The sequence below is a fragment of the Elephantulus edwardii genome, unplaced genomic scaffold (genome assembly GCF_000299155.1).
Source record: "Elephantulus edwardii isolate Elephantulus edwardi_28Jun2011 unplaced genomic scaffold, EleEdw1.0 scaffold00189, whole genome shotgun sequence".
NCBI lineage: Eukaryota > Metazoa > Chordata > Mammalia > Macroscelidea > Macroscelididae > Elephantulus > Elephantulus edwardii.
The window spans coordinates 3188256-3204752 of NW_006399939.1; the positions used below are offsets into that span (position 1 = coordinate 3188256).

General features: G+C 43.7%; 1 protein-coding gene across 1 annotated transcript; it reads right to left on the minus strand.

Annotated features, from left to right (window-relative positions):
• Positions 1–414: 414 nt before the first annotated feature.
• LOC102870201 (40S ribosomal protein S21-like) lies at positions 415–1528 on the minus strand. Its single transcript, XM_006896770.1, has 2 exons — positions 1516–1528; positions 415–677 (listed from the first exon to the last, which is right to left on the minus strand). The coding sequence occupies exons 1-2, from the start codon at positions 1526–1528 to the stop codon at positions 415–417; spliced, it is 276 nt and encodes a 91-aa protein (XP_006896832.1).
• Positions 1529–16497: the final 14969 nt, after the last annotated feature.

The following is a 16497-nucleotide window of genomic DNA, read 5'->3' on the forward strand; positions in this document are numbered from 1 at the left end:
TTGATTATGAATCCAAGTGAGATGAATCACTGATGTTTTCAATCTTTCCTCGGCCTATCATGATGTTGTCTTTTGGTCCAGAGGTGAGGAGTTTTGTTTTTCCGATGTTGAGATGTAAACTATATTGAAGGATGTAGGTATGTAGTCTTCAATCTTCCACAACAAGCATTTTAAGCCCTCTTCACTTTCAGCAATCAAGATTGTATCATCTGCATAATTCAGGTTCATGAGTTTTCCTCTGATGCAGATGCTACATTTTTCTTCATAAAGTCCAACTTTTCAAATGATTTGTTCAGCATATAGATTGAATAGATATAGAGAAAGGATATGTCCCTGATATACACCTTTCTTTATTTTTTTTTTTTTTGCTCTTTACATTTTATTTATGACAAACAGCACCCCCAGGCCTCGCCATCAGAAGTTCTTGGACACGATGCCGTCTGACTTGGCCAGTCGGAGAATGGAATCATCAGACTCACCCATGCGCCGGATGGCCCCGCAGATGGCGTAGGTCTTAAACTGGCTGTTGAACCTGCCTGTAACCTTGTCAACCTCGGCCACGTTCATCTGGATGGACGCGTGGTCCTTAGCGCCGATGATGCGGTTGCTGGCGGAGCATTTCCGCGGCACGTACAGGTCCACGAACTCGCCGGCGTCGTTCTGCTTGTTGCGGCCGCCTGAGGACAGACACGACGTCGAGCGCAGAGAGAGAGAGAGACCTTTCTTTATTTTAAAATGCATAGTGTTCCCTTGGCAGAAGGGAGGAGCTGGGACACCACACGTGTAGCAGAGTCTCTCAGAGGGCACCACACCACGCAGGTATGAATAACTACAAATCCCAGAAGCTCATGGGTCAAGCACACCTTCAGATCTTAGAACAAAGCACACAGAGTGGGGCAGAAGGGAGGAGCTGGGACATTTTGGACAACAGCTTCTTGGTCTGTATATAGGTTTTGCTCTGGAATTCCCATTCTTCTCAAAGTTAGTAATAGATGTGTGTGTGTGTGTGTGTGTGTGTGTGTGTGTGTGAGATCCACACAGTCAAATGCCTTTGCATAGTCAATAAAACACAAATAGACATTCTTCTTGTATTCTCTGCTTCCAGCTAAGATCTATTTGACATTGGCAATGATATCCCCTGTGCCATGACCACTTCTAAATCCCACCTGATTTCTTGTAGATATCTGTCTATGTATTGTTCTAGCTATTTTGGAATAATCTTTAGTAAGATTTAGCTTGCATGTGATGTAAATGATATTGTTTTGTAATTTCCACATGCTTTGGAATCACCATTTTTTTTGGAAATGGGAACTGTAAAAAGAGCAGGAGCCACGTGGGGATGGACATGGCTGATCTTTACCAACTTTACAAAGGGGACCTGTCCCATCAGCAGCATCAATAACACAAAATAAATTCTGATGAGGTCAGGCATGTGACTCCCCTTCTCTCCCCCATTTCTCTTTTTATTCATCTCAACACCAATTTTACTTCTATGCTGGGTTCAAAATCTCCTACCACATAAAGCCATATTGGAGAAGTCAAAAGGTTATAATCCAGATTAATCCAAAAATGTGTACACAGGCACCTCAGCCTCGAGCCTCCCTGGCTTTAGGCCAGCATTCTCAAGTTCTCAGTCCTGCCAATGTTGGCTTCCCACCTGCAATTGTCCAACAAAGTTCTCAGTCTTGCCAATATTGGCTCTCCACTTCTCCTGCCAAGGCCATGTCAGATCTCCAATTTGGCCATGGGTGTTGCTACTGTAGGTATAACTGGAGCAACAAAGGCATCCTACATCCTCTTCCTTCTTGTTGAATGGCACAAGAAGATCCATCTATCTCTTGTTTTGGCTTGCTCAAATCAATGGTGAGACTAGCCAATCCCCTTGTAGATTATTGAGACTGGCCAAGCCCCTCGTAGATAGGCTAACACACCTAATTTGCATATTTCCACCCATCTACTAGCAAAGTAAAACAATAGCTAGGAAAAGTCATGTTGTTGTTGTTGTTATGTACTATTGAGTTGCTTGCAACTAATAGTGGCCCTATGTACAACCTGAGCCAATATCACCATCTCTGACACACCTACCCCATTAACTCCAGTTACTGTGTCAATCCATCTCATCTGGTGTCTTCCTCTTCTGCACTGTCCCTCCACTTTTCCAACCATGATGTCCTTCTCCAAGGACTACTTCCTCCTGGCCACATGCCCAAAATATGTGAGACAGAGTTTCAAAATCTTTGCCTCCAAGGAGCATCCTGGTTTCATCCTCTCCAAGACAAATTTGTTTGTTCTCCAGCACCACAACTCAAAGGCATCAATTCTTCTTCTGTCATCTTTAGTCATTGTCCAGCTCTCTGATGAATATCAAGTAATTGTGAAGACCATGAATTGGATCAGGTGCACATTAGTATCTAGACTAACATTGTTGCTCGTCAGTACTCTGGAGAGGAACCTGATAGCAGATTTTCCCAAAGTAATTTGTCTTTTGAGTGTTGATTTTTGGAGTCAAGCAAGCTGAAGCTGTTAACAGTCTTGATTTCTTCACCATCTACCATGAAGCTACTAATTGGCCCAGTGATGAGAATTTTTGTTTTCTTGATATTGAGCTTCAATTCATATTGAAGGTTGTAGTCCTTGACTTCTGTAGCAAATATTTCAGGTCCTCTTTGGTTTCAGGGAGCAAGGTTGTGTCATCTGCATAATGCAGCTTGTTGATGAGTCTTCCTCCAATCCTAATGCCACATTCCACCTAATGAAGTCCAGCCTTCCAAATGATCTGTTCTGCATATAGATTGAAAAAATGTGGAGACAGGATGCATCCCTGACATATACATTTTCTGATTTTGAACCATGCAGTCTTTCCCTGCTGTGATCTGATGACTACTGCTTCCTTAAGCACAATTAAGTGTTCTGAGATTCCCTTTTTTCTCAAGGTTAACCAAATTTGTTATCAATGAAACACAAATAGACATTCCTATGGCACTCTCTGCTTTTAGCTCAGAGCCATCTGACATTGGCTATAAAGTCCCTAGTGCCATGGCCTCTTCTAAACTCTGCTTGCATACTTGGCCATTCTTTTTCCATGTACTGTTCCAATCTTTTGGGGATAATCTTCAGTACGATTTTGTTTGTGTGTGATATTAGTGATATTGTTCAATCATTTCCACACTCTGTCACCATTTTTCTGAATGGCAATAAATATGAATTTCTTCCAGTCAGCTGGCCAGGTAGCTATCCTTCAGATTTTTTGATGAGTATGTCCAGGGCAGCATCTGTTTGCTAAAATGTGTCAGTTGGTATTCCATCAATTCCCAGGGTCCTGTTTTTTGCCAATTCCTTCACATACTGTTTCATGAAATTCTTCTGTGTCCACCAATTTTTAAAAAATTATTAGTATTAATGTTAATGAATGTTTACAGAGACTTTGGATTTCCATTCATTCATTGTTGCATTTTTCACCACTTCTTTTTGATACAGTGACTCTGTGTACTCCTCCCATCTTCTTTTTATGACTCATGGATCATTCAGTACTCTACCCATAGCATCTTTAATTATTGCAACTTGAGGCTTGGATTTGTTTTTCAGTACCTTCAGCTTAAGAGATGCCAAGTGAGTTTGTTTCTTTTAATTCTCTGACTTCAGCTCTTTGAACATTTTGTTATACTTTGCTTTGTCTTCTTGTGCTGTCCTTTGAGATCTTCTGTTCAGCTTCTTAACTTCCTGATTTCTTCCCTTTGCTTTGGCTTCCCAGTGCTCTAGTGTGATAGTCAGACTCTCGACTGACATCCTTCTCAGTCTTTTCTTCCTCTTCTGTCTTTGTAATGACCTTTTGCATTCATCATGGATGATATTCTTGATATCCTCCAACAGCTCATCTGGTCTTCATTTGTTGGTGTCCAAGGCCTCAAACCTGTTCATGAGATGGTTTTAAAGTTCAGGTGTCATAGACTCAAGGTCAAATATGGGTTCTGTAGATTTGATTTGCTATTCTTTAGCTTCTGTTTGAACTTGCATATGAGCATCTGATGGTCTATTCCACAATCAGCACCTGGCCTAGTTTTCTTAGCTGATATTGAGCTTCTCCAATAATTCTTTCTACTGATATAATCTCCCTGATCCCTTTGAAGACCATCAGATGAGGTCCATGTGTGTAGCTGTTCTTTATGTTTCTTAGAAAAGGTATTTGCAATGAAAAAGTCATTGATGGTACAAGATTTTATCATTCTAATTCCAGCCTCATTCCTGTAATTAAGACTGTGTTTTGCAATTACTGATCCTTCTTACCTATTTCCAACATTTGCATTCCAGTCACTTATTATTGTTAATGCATCTTGGTTGCACGTTCGATCAATTTCCAACTGCATAACTTGGTAGAAATCTTCTATTTCCTCCTTTTTTGGCTCTGGTTATTGGTGCACTTATTGAATGTTAGTGGTATTAACAGATCTTCCTTGTATGTGTATGGATGTTATCCTGTTGCTTACAACATGCTATTTCTGGATGGATTTAGAAATGGTTGTTTTTGGCTATAAATGCAACCTCGTTTTCTTCATCTTTTATTTTCCATTTTCAGCATAGTAGATCAAATGATTAATTGATTCAAAATGTCTCAAGCCAATTCATCTCAGTTCACTAATGCCCAGTATGCCAATATTTATGTGTTCCATTTCTTCCTTAACAATGCCCAATTTTCCTACATTGATAATTTTCACTCTCTGCATTCCAATCACTAGTGTCTGCTTGCTTCTGTTCCTCCTCCTCTGTTTCCCAATACAAGGCCTCGGCCCTATTTGCTAGTCTCATCTAAGCATCCTCTATTGGACATAGGGTATTCATAGACTGTTATTTCAGAAGTGGATTGCCAATCCAACATAAATTCCATCTTTTGGCAACTGTTCACTGAGTTTCCAAGACTAAATCTTGGAGGAGCTGACTTATCTTTCTCCAGCAGAGCAGCTAGTGGATTTCAGCTTGTGACCTTCTGATCAAAAGTTCAACTTGCCACAAACTATATTACCAGGGCTTCTTGTATAGGGGTTAAAATTCGCAACAGATTTTCTTTTTTATGATTTTAATGAAATCCATAACACTATCATCTATTTCCTTCAATTATAATGTAAGCATCAGGGAAGCAAATATTTTTTTATTTTATTTGCTGCTGTATCCTCAGTGCCTGAAGCTCTAAATAGTAGGTGCTCAATACACATTAACGGAAGGATTGAATGGGAGTAGCTCCGGGCACCAGCACAGCCTTAGCCTCCAGGTACTTCTTGCCCTTCATGGAAGCACAGCTGGCCGTCAGTCAGATGGGCCGTGAGAATGGTAGGAGCAGTGGCTCCTTGGATGCGAATCCAGACCAGCTGTGATCTGTGTTTTCACAGCTACGACAGCACTGTCCACTCTGAGAGGGACATTTTTTGTGATATTAGGGCACACTCTGGATAATTAAAGCCTGGTCCCATCTCCCACCATGCACTCAGTGAGGTTGCTCCCGAAGCCTGGTCACCTCGTGATTGCCCTGTGCTGGGAAGGAAGCAACTTGAACATCTACCTGTCTAAGTAATTAACCGATTAAAGTGAAAGAGATAAATCCCAGTGCCAAGGTGAGGCATGGGGAGGGAATCTCTGTTATCTTTCTTTCATTTCAATTTAAAAGTCCATGTCACTGTTGCTTTACCGTTTCAAAAATAATGAGCCCTTTGGCTGCCGGTTCCTCCAAGCATTTGCTGTGTTGAACCTGCTGCCTCAGCAGCTGTGGGGTGGGACTGGGGATGTTGTCCTCTGGATTTGGTGGGTCAGGGCCTGGAGGGAACATGGGTAGGAGACTCTGACCCTTTTCCTCAACATCTCCATATTTCCCCCTAGATTCTCATGCCCCAAGTAGACAAGATGGAGCTTTGACACCCAGAACCTCATGATGTTAGAAATCAGAAAGGGTGAGAAACTTGCCTGAAGTCATACAGCAAGTTAAAGGCAGAGCCAGGAATGGAACTGCTCTTTCTACCATGGTAACTGCACAAGTGAGCATGAAACTGTGGTTCTTACTTCTTACTGCAGAAGAGCAAAGACTACAGCCTTCACTATGGATTGCATCTCAACATCAGGGAAACAGAAATCCCAGCACTGGGCCAATAGGCACCATCATGATAGATGGAGAAAAGATTGAAATTGTTAACAGTTTCATCTTACTTGGATCCACAATCAATATCCTTAGTTGCAGCAGTCAGGAGATCAGGAGACGTAGAGCACTGGAAAGGTCTGCTATCAGGGGCCACTCCAAAGTCTCGATGAGCAATGAAGTCAATTTGAAGACTAAGGTGTGCCTGGTCTTTCCTATCACATGCTGTACATCTGAGAGCTGGACCATGAATAAGAGTGATGGGAAAAGAGTTGATGCCTTTGACTTGTGGTGTTGGAGAAGAGTACTGAACTTTCCATAGACTACAAAAAATGCCAAACAGGTATGTCTTGGTGAAAGTGCAACCAGCATGCTCCTTAGAGGCAAGGATGGCAAAGCCTGGTGTCACATTCTTTGAAGACATTGTTAAGAGAAGCTATACCTTGAAAAGGGACATAATCTTGGAAAAGTGGAGGGTCAGCAACAGATAGGAAGGCCCTCCATGAGGTGGATTGACAGTGACTGCAGCAGTGAGCTCTAGTATGTTAGGAACGGTGAGGAGAGCACAGGATAGGACAGGGTTCGATCTGCTGTTCATAGGGTTGCTATGAATTGTACTTGATTTGAAGGCACCTAAGAGCAAATACTCTCTGTGGGTCCAGCTAGTCCCTGAGCCCAGGGCCAGGCATCGAGACTACATTGAGCAACCCTCAGCCCCACAGATGTCAGATGACAGATGAGGAAACGGAGGTTCAGTGAGAAGTAAGTGCTGTCCCAGGGCCTCCTGACAAATCAGTGGTGGGAATCCAGGATTTCCAGTCCCAGTCAGTGCTACCTGCCCCTTTCTCTCTAAGATCCCCTTAGGAAGGGACTTTCCAGTCAGTCACATTGTGCCCGATAGATCTGAACGAAGGGCAGGCATAATCGGGGAGGGAGTGGCTAAGGCAGTTTCATTTTTGGTGGAGCTCATGGTGCAGGAATTGGGGTCTGGAGAACCTATGGGTGGGGGACAGGGACTGGTGGGCATACAATGAATATGTTGGAGGAGCTAGGAGATGGGGTGTCGTGGTGGTGTAAGGGTGAGAGATGAGAATGGTATTGAGTGAAATATGAACCCTGGTCCCTCCAGGTGTGGAGGCCAAATGACTTAACCATGTGCAATTACCCCCTAGAGACCTGGTGACTTAGTGCTCCAGGACATGGTTACTAACCAAAAGGTCTGCAGTTCAGATTTCCCCAGTAGAAAGATATGGCAATCTACTTCCATACAGATTTAGTCCTGGAAACCTCGTGGGCAGTTCTGCCCTGTCCTGGAGGGGAGCCATGAGTTGGGATAGAGGTATACGGCAATGGTTTTGGTTTGTTTTGACATTACTGCATAACAACAACTTGGCCAGTGGTTTACCAAGGGACACCATGGGCCGGCTGAACTGGCACATAATATTAGCACAGCACGAGCTACAACATAGAGTGGGACACTCAGATCCCCTGCAGCTCCAACTGATTGCTCTTGCGGGCTCTCTGACAGCATTCTCTGGCTGGGCCCTCAGGCTGGGCTAAGCTCTGCTCACAGGAACACAATCCCTTTGAAAAATAACCAGTTGCCTGTGAGTCGATTCTGACTCATGCCAGCCCTGTGTGCGTCACAGCAGAACTGTGTTCTGTCACTTTTCAGTGATCTTGCAGAAGGAAGTGGTCCAGCCTCTCTTCTGAGGCACCCCTGGATGGATTCTGAAGCTTAACTGTTTGTGCCACCTATGATTCCATTGACGCATCCCTGCATTTGCCTTCCCTGCTAGAATATAGGTCATGCATTTGAAGCCCACTGTTTGAGAAAACCTTCTAGGAACTTAGCCATATTTTAAAGGAATTTGTTTTTATTTGTTCCATTTGCATCAGTAATAACGGAGGGGGAGGAAAAAGTCATTCAGCAGTGTAAATGGCGTGATTTAGTCACCAGATGCTGCCTGCTGGGCATTTAGACTCTGCAATACTTGCCCCCTACCTCCTTTCCTTCTCTGTGGTCCTCATACCACCAAGATTCAGAGCCTTTGATATGAGAACTGCCAGATGAGACTTTCACAATTTACAGACTGTTTTTACAGTCCTTTCTTTTCTGGGAATGGTCACAACAACTTTATGCAATAGACAGGGAGGATGTCATTTTCCCCATTGTAAAAAGGAAAAAGCTGAGATTCAGAGTCCCATTTATGCCCAGAAAGCCCTGACCGCCTTCTGAAAACCCAAATGGTGTTGAGCAGTGAGCAAACAATCCCAGGCTCCTTGGTTTTCATCCCAGCTGCTCCCCAACTCACCAGCTGTGTGATCTTTGGAATGCTACAAGCTTCTCTGAGCTTCAGTTGCCTGGTCTTTGTCATGTAGATGTGAATACATACTAATCTAAAATGCAATTATGTAGCTTTGAGGTTATGTAGCTTTGAGGACTGCTGTTGTGTTGTTAGGTGCTATTTAGTTGAGTAAGACTCATAGCGACTCTGTGAACAACAGATCTGAACCCCGACCCATCCTTGTTGCAGACTGAGGATAAAGTATATTAATAAGTATTAATAATAACACAGAAAACCAAGAATGTATAAATAAAAAGAGGTAAAGCAGGAGGTGACCAGTTCTTGAACAACTGAAGTGCTGGATTTCAGCTTCCCTGTGCCTTTATTGAAAATTGCCAGGGAGCAAATCACAAAGAGAATTCAATGCAAATGGTGCTAAGCTCTTTCTTTTGAAAACCTTATGCTTGACTGAGGAGGGAGGGGTCAGCAAATACAATATAAGAATCCTGTAAACACTTAAGGTTTGCCTTAGTGCCTACCCCTGTAAACATCTAAAGTTTGCCCTAGTGCTTCAGGGTGAATTCCAGCTTGTATCCACATCTCCCTCATATCCTGAAATAGCATGTGGTTTATTATAAATATTTAGTATGAAATTTGGCTTCCCATACATCCTGTGCCATCCTTACAATCTCCAACACACTCAAGTTCACTGCTCCAGTTACTGTGTCCATCTGTCTAGTTGATGGTCTTCCTCTCCTTTGTCAGCCCTCCACCTTACAAGCATGACGTCCCTGTCCAAGGAATAACCTAGCAGCTTGCCCAAAGTGTGTGAGACAAAGTTTGATCATCTTTGCCTCCAAGGAGCACACTGTAGCCTAACAACAACAATTTATGGCGTCTGGTTGGAACGGACTCCTAGCTGACTCTCTAATAAGTTTTCAGCAGCTGGAAGGGAGGAGATTGTGCTTATCTTTCTCCCTTCAGAGCAATTGGTACTTGAACTGCCTGCCTTTAGATTGGTAGCGCAATTCTCTGTCCATTTGTCCAGGGGAGCTCCCTATACGTGGGCCTGTGTTGCCTCGTATATATGGAAAAGCTGGACAATGAATAAAGAAGACCAAAGAATTGATGCTTTTGAATTACAGTGTTAGTGAAGAATATTTCATGTATAATGGACTGCCATAAGATTGAACAAAACTGTATCGCCAGAGTGCTCCTTAGGATTGAAGATGGTAAAAGTTTTACCTCATGTATATCAGGAGGGACCAATCTTCAAAGAAGTACATCATACTTGGTAAAATAGTTGTTTTGTAGCTTACTATCGAGCAAGCTTTTCAGAGGCTGCAAATCACATGAGAGGAGGTTGCCCATCTTTCTCCCGAGAAGTGGAGCAGCTGGTAGATTTAAACCACCTGCTTTTGTTTTGAGTTGATAGCACAACTCCTTATCCACTTGACCCCAAAGCTCCCTGATAGAGAGTTAGTTAAAAAAAAATAGAAGACCCTGAAGGAACTAGAATCTCACAGAGGTCTCAACAGTAGTATTTGGTTGAAGCATAGCAATGATTGTGAAGGTGGCGAAAGATGGACAGTGTTTGGTTCTGATGGGCATGGGGTCACTGGGAGTAGGAAGTGACTCCTAAGAACAACATATCTATGGTGCAGTGTGGATTTTAATGAGTGAATGTGTACCAATGATCAGCGAGTCGAGTGTTAGCTGCTGTCACTGTGGTTGCCGTCATCATGACCGAACGTGATCCCACAGCAAGCCCTGCCCCGCTAGGAAAGCCCATGCAGGACCAGCATCCCTTGGGGCTGAGAGTCTGCTGATCACATGGTATACCTCCTCCTCCTCTCTCTCCTCCATGGCTCCACCCCATCACCCTGGACCCAATTGAATCTGAAAACAATGAACCAGCTCAGCTAAGTGTTTTCAGCCCTGACAATCAGAGAAGAGTTTACAAATAAAAGAAGAAAAGAGAACTAGAGCAGATTGTTTTCTTTCAGGGAGACAGACGTCTCATTTGGAGGCGCTCCTTGGTGGGGAGATGGCAGAGCAGAGGTGATGTGGGATCTGTCCATCTCTATACGCCACTGGTGTTCCTAGTAAGAGGCTGCCGTAGGGTCCACTTCTTATAATACCCTCATTAAAGGTCTGTTATTCATACGGGAGATATTGTGGCCAGGTGACAGCGTGCTGACAGAGTGTTTCAGGTCTGCAAAGCAGAGGCTGGAGGTTGGGGAGGGCCTGGCTACTGGTTCCTCAGTGCCTGCCTCTCTGCCCACTGCCCACCACTTCCTGTACACTCTCTGCCTCTCTCCATTCACTGCCCACCATTTCCTGTTTACTACTTCTTCTTCACTGCCCACTACTCTCAGATCATTGCCTAGTGTCCATTACTCCCAGTCACTGCCCACAACTCCTTCTTCACTCCCCATCACTTCCTGCTCACTCCCCACAACGCCCTGTTCTCTACTCACTACTTCTTGTTCACTGCCTATTGTTGTTGTTAAGTGCTTTCCAGTCGCAGGTGACTCATAGCGACCCTATGAAGGAGAGTCCTCAATGCTTGGGTGCCTTTCATCCTCTCTCCAGGTTCATAGGGTTTCCGGAGGCAAGCTATTACGGAAGTGGATGGCACTCCTGCTTCCAAGCTTCTTTTAATCGGAGAGCTCCACCCCACTCTCTGTCTGCATTTGGTGACCAACCATTAATGCATTTGACACTTCAGTGTCACAGTGTTCAGTCTCACAGCAAGCACAAGTGACCGCTGTACGGCAACTTGTACACCAGGGCTAAACGACCTAGAGGAATGTCTGAACAAAAACAATGAAAGACAGGCCCGAGGGCCACATATTAAAAGTCACCCACCTTTGGCTTGGTAGCATCGCTTTCTGTCCACTGGGCCAGCTGATCTCTCTCTCTATGCCTATTACCTCCTGTTTATTGCCACTACTTCTTGTTCAGTGTCTACTCCCTGTTCACTGCCCCTATTTCCCATTCACTGCCCACTACTCTCTGTTCACTGTCCACCACTCCCTGTTCACTGCCCACTACTTCCTGTTTACTGCCCACTGCCCATAACTTCCACTTCAGCACACACTGCCTGTTGTCCCCTACTCTCATTTACCACCCAGCTCCTGTCCTCCACTCACTGACCACTGTCCACTGTCCCTCCCCCACGCACCATAAGCCTAAGCTGTGGAGCTGGGTGTGCCTGTCCTAGATGGCTTAAAAACCTAAAGGTGGTCTACGTGACTCAGAAAAAGGAGTCCAGAGAGGTGGCCCAGAGAGTGGGGCCATCAGTAAGGCAAGAGGTGGAGGGTGGTGGAAGACCCCAAGGAGGGAGCTCGTTTACAGGGGAGATAGAGGGGGGCTGGTGCAGAGAGCTTGGAGAGAGGGTGGGGAGTGAGGGGCAAGAGAAAAGAAACAAGGCCAGCAAGATAGAGCACCATGGAGCACCTATCAGGTGCCAGACACTGGGCACTGGACATCTGTTGTTCCTTTGACCTTCATAGCAATCTTCCCAAGGGCCCCACCCCCACTCCTTTCTTCTCTGTTTTTAACAAGAAATGTTTTATTGGGTTGACTATGCATAAACATAGAGATGTAACAAAAACTGGCCATTTCAACGAGCACTTCAGTGACAAGAATGACTTTCAACATGTTGTGCAGCCAACATCTAATTCCAGATTGTTTTCATCACTGAGGTGGTTATCAGGGTCAAGGTTAATCCTTTCTATGTACCTCAGTTTCTCCATGTACAAGGGAGGTGTTAGGGTGGATTGAGGGGACAAAAGAGCTGAGAGAGTAGAGGGACAGAGGGGGTTAGGGCTTGACACTGGAAGGGGCTCAGCAGAAGGGAGAAGGAAAAAGAGGTGAGGGCCTAGACTGCAGAGAGGATGCTGTGGTGGCTAATAAAAGCCACCCATGAGGGACAAGCAGCCTTTACTGGAGAGAATTCCAGGGAATTGAGAAAATTCACCATGCCTCTCCCAAGTCAAGAAGTAAGGGAGAAAGGCTGTGAGTCCCTTGGTAGTGACTTTGGCAGAAGGTTCTAGATATTCTTGGGAGAAAGCTGAGTCCTTGAGGTGGAAGTAACTATGGATGGGAGCTGGGCATCAGGCTTGGGGTGTGGAAGGAACATGCTGCTATGCTCTGGGGAGAGTGTTTGGGGGGGCAGGTCAAGAGGAGGATGGCCTTCATTCAAAGCAGTAGGGACTGCGGTGCTTTCCCAATCTGCAGGCCACCTCTTTACTCTTGTCAACTGTCCAACTAGTGTTGATTTGGTGCCTAACTGAGCACCTATTATGTGCTACCACCTGAAAGCATTCAGCACTGGACCAGAACCTTTCCTTGCCTTCCTCACTGTTCACTCTTCACCAGTCCACACTTTCCATCCCAACGAGGCTGTGAGTCCCTCGAGGAGTACTCACAGATCTTGTGAACACTTCTGTCCTCCACAGGACACCTCACAGTGAACAAAGGTCCCAGGCAGCCCACAAAGAACCTTCTCCCATCACGAGACCATTGTGGATCTGGAAGTACACTGATCTGGGGTTGCCTCCTGACTCTGCCACCAACCAGCATATGACCATGGCCAAGGTGCTGGATTCATCTCAGGCTCTTCAGCTGTGGACCAGAAGTGAGATATAGCCTTGCCCAGCGTTATAAAGGGAATAATCTGAGAATATGAATTCTTTGAGACCAGGAGATAGACGATTCCAGAATTCCTGACCCACAAACTGTGAAATCATAAATGCTGTTGTTTTCAACCCCTAAATTTGAGAGGTAGTTACTAATTGTTGTGGTGGTATACCTTTGAGTTGGAACACACCCATAGCTGACTTTCCAGTGGGTTTTCAGGGGTAATAACTTACATTGGAGATCTCTCCCATCCTTCTCCTGTGAAGCAGCTGGTAGAACTATGTGTCTTTGAGTTTGCACAGCAGCTTGTTACCACTTGGCCACCAGAACTTCCTAAGTTACTAATACGAACATAATATTCCAGCTACACCAATAGGAAAAATCATGATAAATTGAGAAAAGATTGAAGTTGTCTAGGATTTCATTTTACTTAATTCCACAACAAATGCCCATAGAAGTGGCAGTGAAGGTGAAAAAAAAATGATGTATTACATTGGCCAAATATATTGCCAAGGACCTCTTTACAGTACTGAAGAAGCAGAGATGTCACTTTTTAAAAATATTTTTAATTATTAAAATTTTATTAATTTTAATGAACATTTACAGAGATTTTGGGTTTTCATTCATTCATTGTTGCACTATTTTCTCTACCCTCCTCCCCAGTTCGTTCTTCTTTTTTTCCCCCCCCTTGAAAGTCTGTTTTAATTGTCCAATTGCCACAGTGCTTGTCAAAGCCAGTTCTGATTAATCTCCTTTGTCAGTGTGTCCTCTGCCATTCCCTATCACTCCTCCCTGAGAGAGACTTCACCCTGATTCATAAGGAAAAGGGGACGGCGTATTCTCTTAGCTACTTCCTGCTGAAAAGGGACACTGTAGGTTTCAGGGTAAAGATCTTCTCTCACTACTCTAAAGGGCCCCTTTGGCAATAGGAAATGAGGACTCCTGTGTGTCTGACTTCGGTGGCCCTATGTGTGTGTGAAAGCCGGATAATGAATAAGGAAGACTGGAGAACGAATGCCTTTGAATGACGGTGTTTGTGAAAAATGTTAAGTAGATCATGGACTACCACAAAACCAAAAAATCTGTCTTGGAAGAAGTATAATCAGAATGCTTCTTGTCAAAGCATCAATATGTCTCCTATCATCCTTACTCATTGCCCAACTTTCAGATTCATAGCAAATAATTGAAAATGTTGTTAAATGTTGTCAAGTCATACATGACTCATAGTGACCCTATGAATGCAAGACCAAAAAATAGCATGGCACTACTCGGGTGCACGTTAGTCTTTAAATTGACATCCTTGCGCCTCAGCACTTTGGAGAGGTACTTGATAGCAGCACATCCTTGATCTCTGGACTGCTGGTCCCAAGGATGTTGAATGTGGGTCCAGTGGTGAAGATTTTTGCTTTTTTGATGTTGAGATGCAATTCATATGGAAGGTGGTAGTCTTTGATCTGCAGCAAATATTTCATGTCTTCCTCACTTTCAACAAGCAAGGTTGTGCCATCAGCATAACACAGGCTATTGATGAGTCTTGTTCCAATCCTGATGCTACTTCATCTTTATGAAGTCCAGCTTCTCCAATGATTGTTTAGTGTACAGACTGGATGGGTATGGAGAAAGGCTTGCTATTTGCCTCTAATTCTTGGCAACCCTACAAATAACAGAGTGAAACACCACTCGATCTTGTGTCGTGCTAACATCCCCTACTATGCTTAGATCCATTGTTTCAAACCCTGAGTCAATCTATCTTCTTAAATATGCTCCTCTGTTTCTTTCCCCCCTGTATGCAATTTTTATTATTATTCATTTTAATGAAAATTTACAGTGACTTTGGATTTCCATTCATTCATTATTGAACTTTTCTCCCTGCCCCTCACCCCCCCAGTTCGTTCTTTTCTTGGAAAAGTAAAAGAAAAATTCTTTCATTGCTATACAATCCCTTCCCCCATGTCCAGTCCACTATGCAGCCTTCGTTCTGAATTCCTGTCATAACAGTAATACCTAATCATATATCCCTATTTTAAACAGTTTTCTCCCTCATCTGTTTCAATGCAGTATACATTATTTATCCCATCTTTCTCAGTCTCCCCCTCAACCCCAATGTCAGTCCTGTCTTACAACAGTGGCACTATGCAGTAGAAGTCCTTTGTGACTGAGATATTTCACTCAGCATAATGTCTTCCAGGGTTACCAATTTTGAATAATGTTTCATGAGTTCCTTGTTTTTCAATGCAGCGTATTATTCCATTGCATGAATATACCACAGCTTCTCTATTCATTCATTTGTTGATGGGCATTAGGTTGTTTCAAACTCTTTGCTGTTGTGAACAAAGCTGTGATAAACATGGGTGTGCATATATCTGTTTGGGTGGTGGTTATGGTTGCTTTGGGGCATATTCCCAGTAGTGGAATTACTGGGTCAAATGGTATTTCTATTTACAACTTTTTGAGAAAGCGCCATACTGCCTTCCATAATGGTTGCACCATTTTACACTTCCACCAACAGTGAATAAGGGTTCCAGTTTCTCCACAACCTCGCCAACATTTGTTGCTTGCTGTTCTGTTAAATTTTGCTATTTTGACTGAGGTGAGATGATATCTCATAGTTGTTTCGATTTGCATCTCAGTATGCTCATTTTTTTCAATGACCTTCCACTTTACCAAGAACTTCAGTGTGGTGGGTGGACACAGTGGCAGCAGTAGGCTCAAAGGTAGTAACGATTGGAAGGATGGCAAAGCATCAAGCTGTTGTTTTTTTTGTTACTCTACTTACAGCTATTTTGAGTCAGAATTGACTCAATGACACTTAACACCACCATCATTGACAACAATATTTTATCATTCATGATGTCCTTCTTCAGAGAATGGTCCCTCCTGATAATATGTCCAAGTCATCCTCCTTTGCTTCTGAAAAAGCATCTGACCATACTTCTCCGAAGATGTATTTGTTTGTTTGTTATTCTGTATGTATCATTCTTCCCAAAGACATGAAGAAGACGACCAGTACCTTCTAGACTAATGGACATTGGTGACTTTTCTAGATTTCTCTATCACTTACTCAGGAAATCTTAGAAAGAGGGAGTCCTCCCACATCCCTGAGGCTCCTTGAATGTACACTTGTTTGGCCCAGCCCCACTCATGACCTGGATACCCACAGTGATACAAGTTATTGAGAGAAAGTCATACTAAGATGCTGAACCAGTTAGAGGTATTTTTAGGCTCAATAGTATGAAGACTCAATGGCTACAGGAGAAACAAGGAAAATAATGTGCTATCTCATGATAACATGGAAAAAGGTGTTCCAGAGACAAGGTTGCTTAATTCTGTAGCTCAACAACATCATCCCAAGCTCTCTTGCCCTTTTCTTACTCTTTCATTCTCAGAGTAAGCCTCATGGTGGTGATGTGGCTACAACTGCTCCAGGTCTCTCACAGTTCCAAC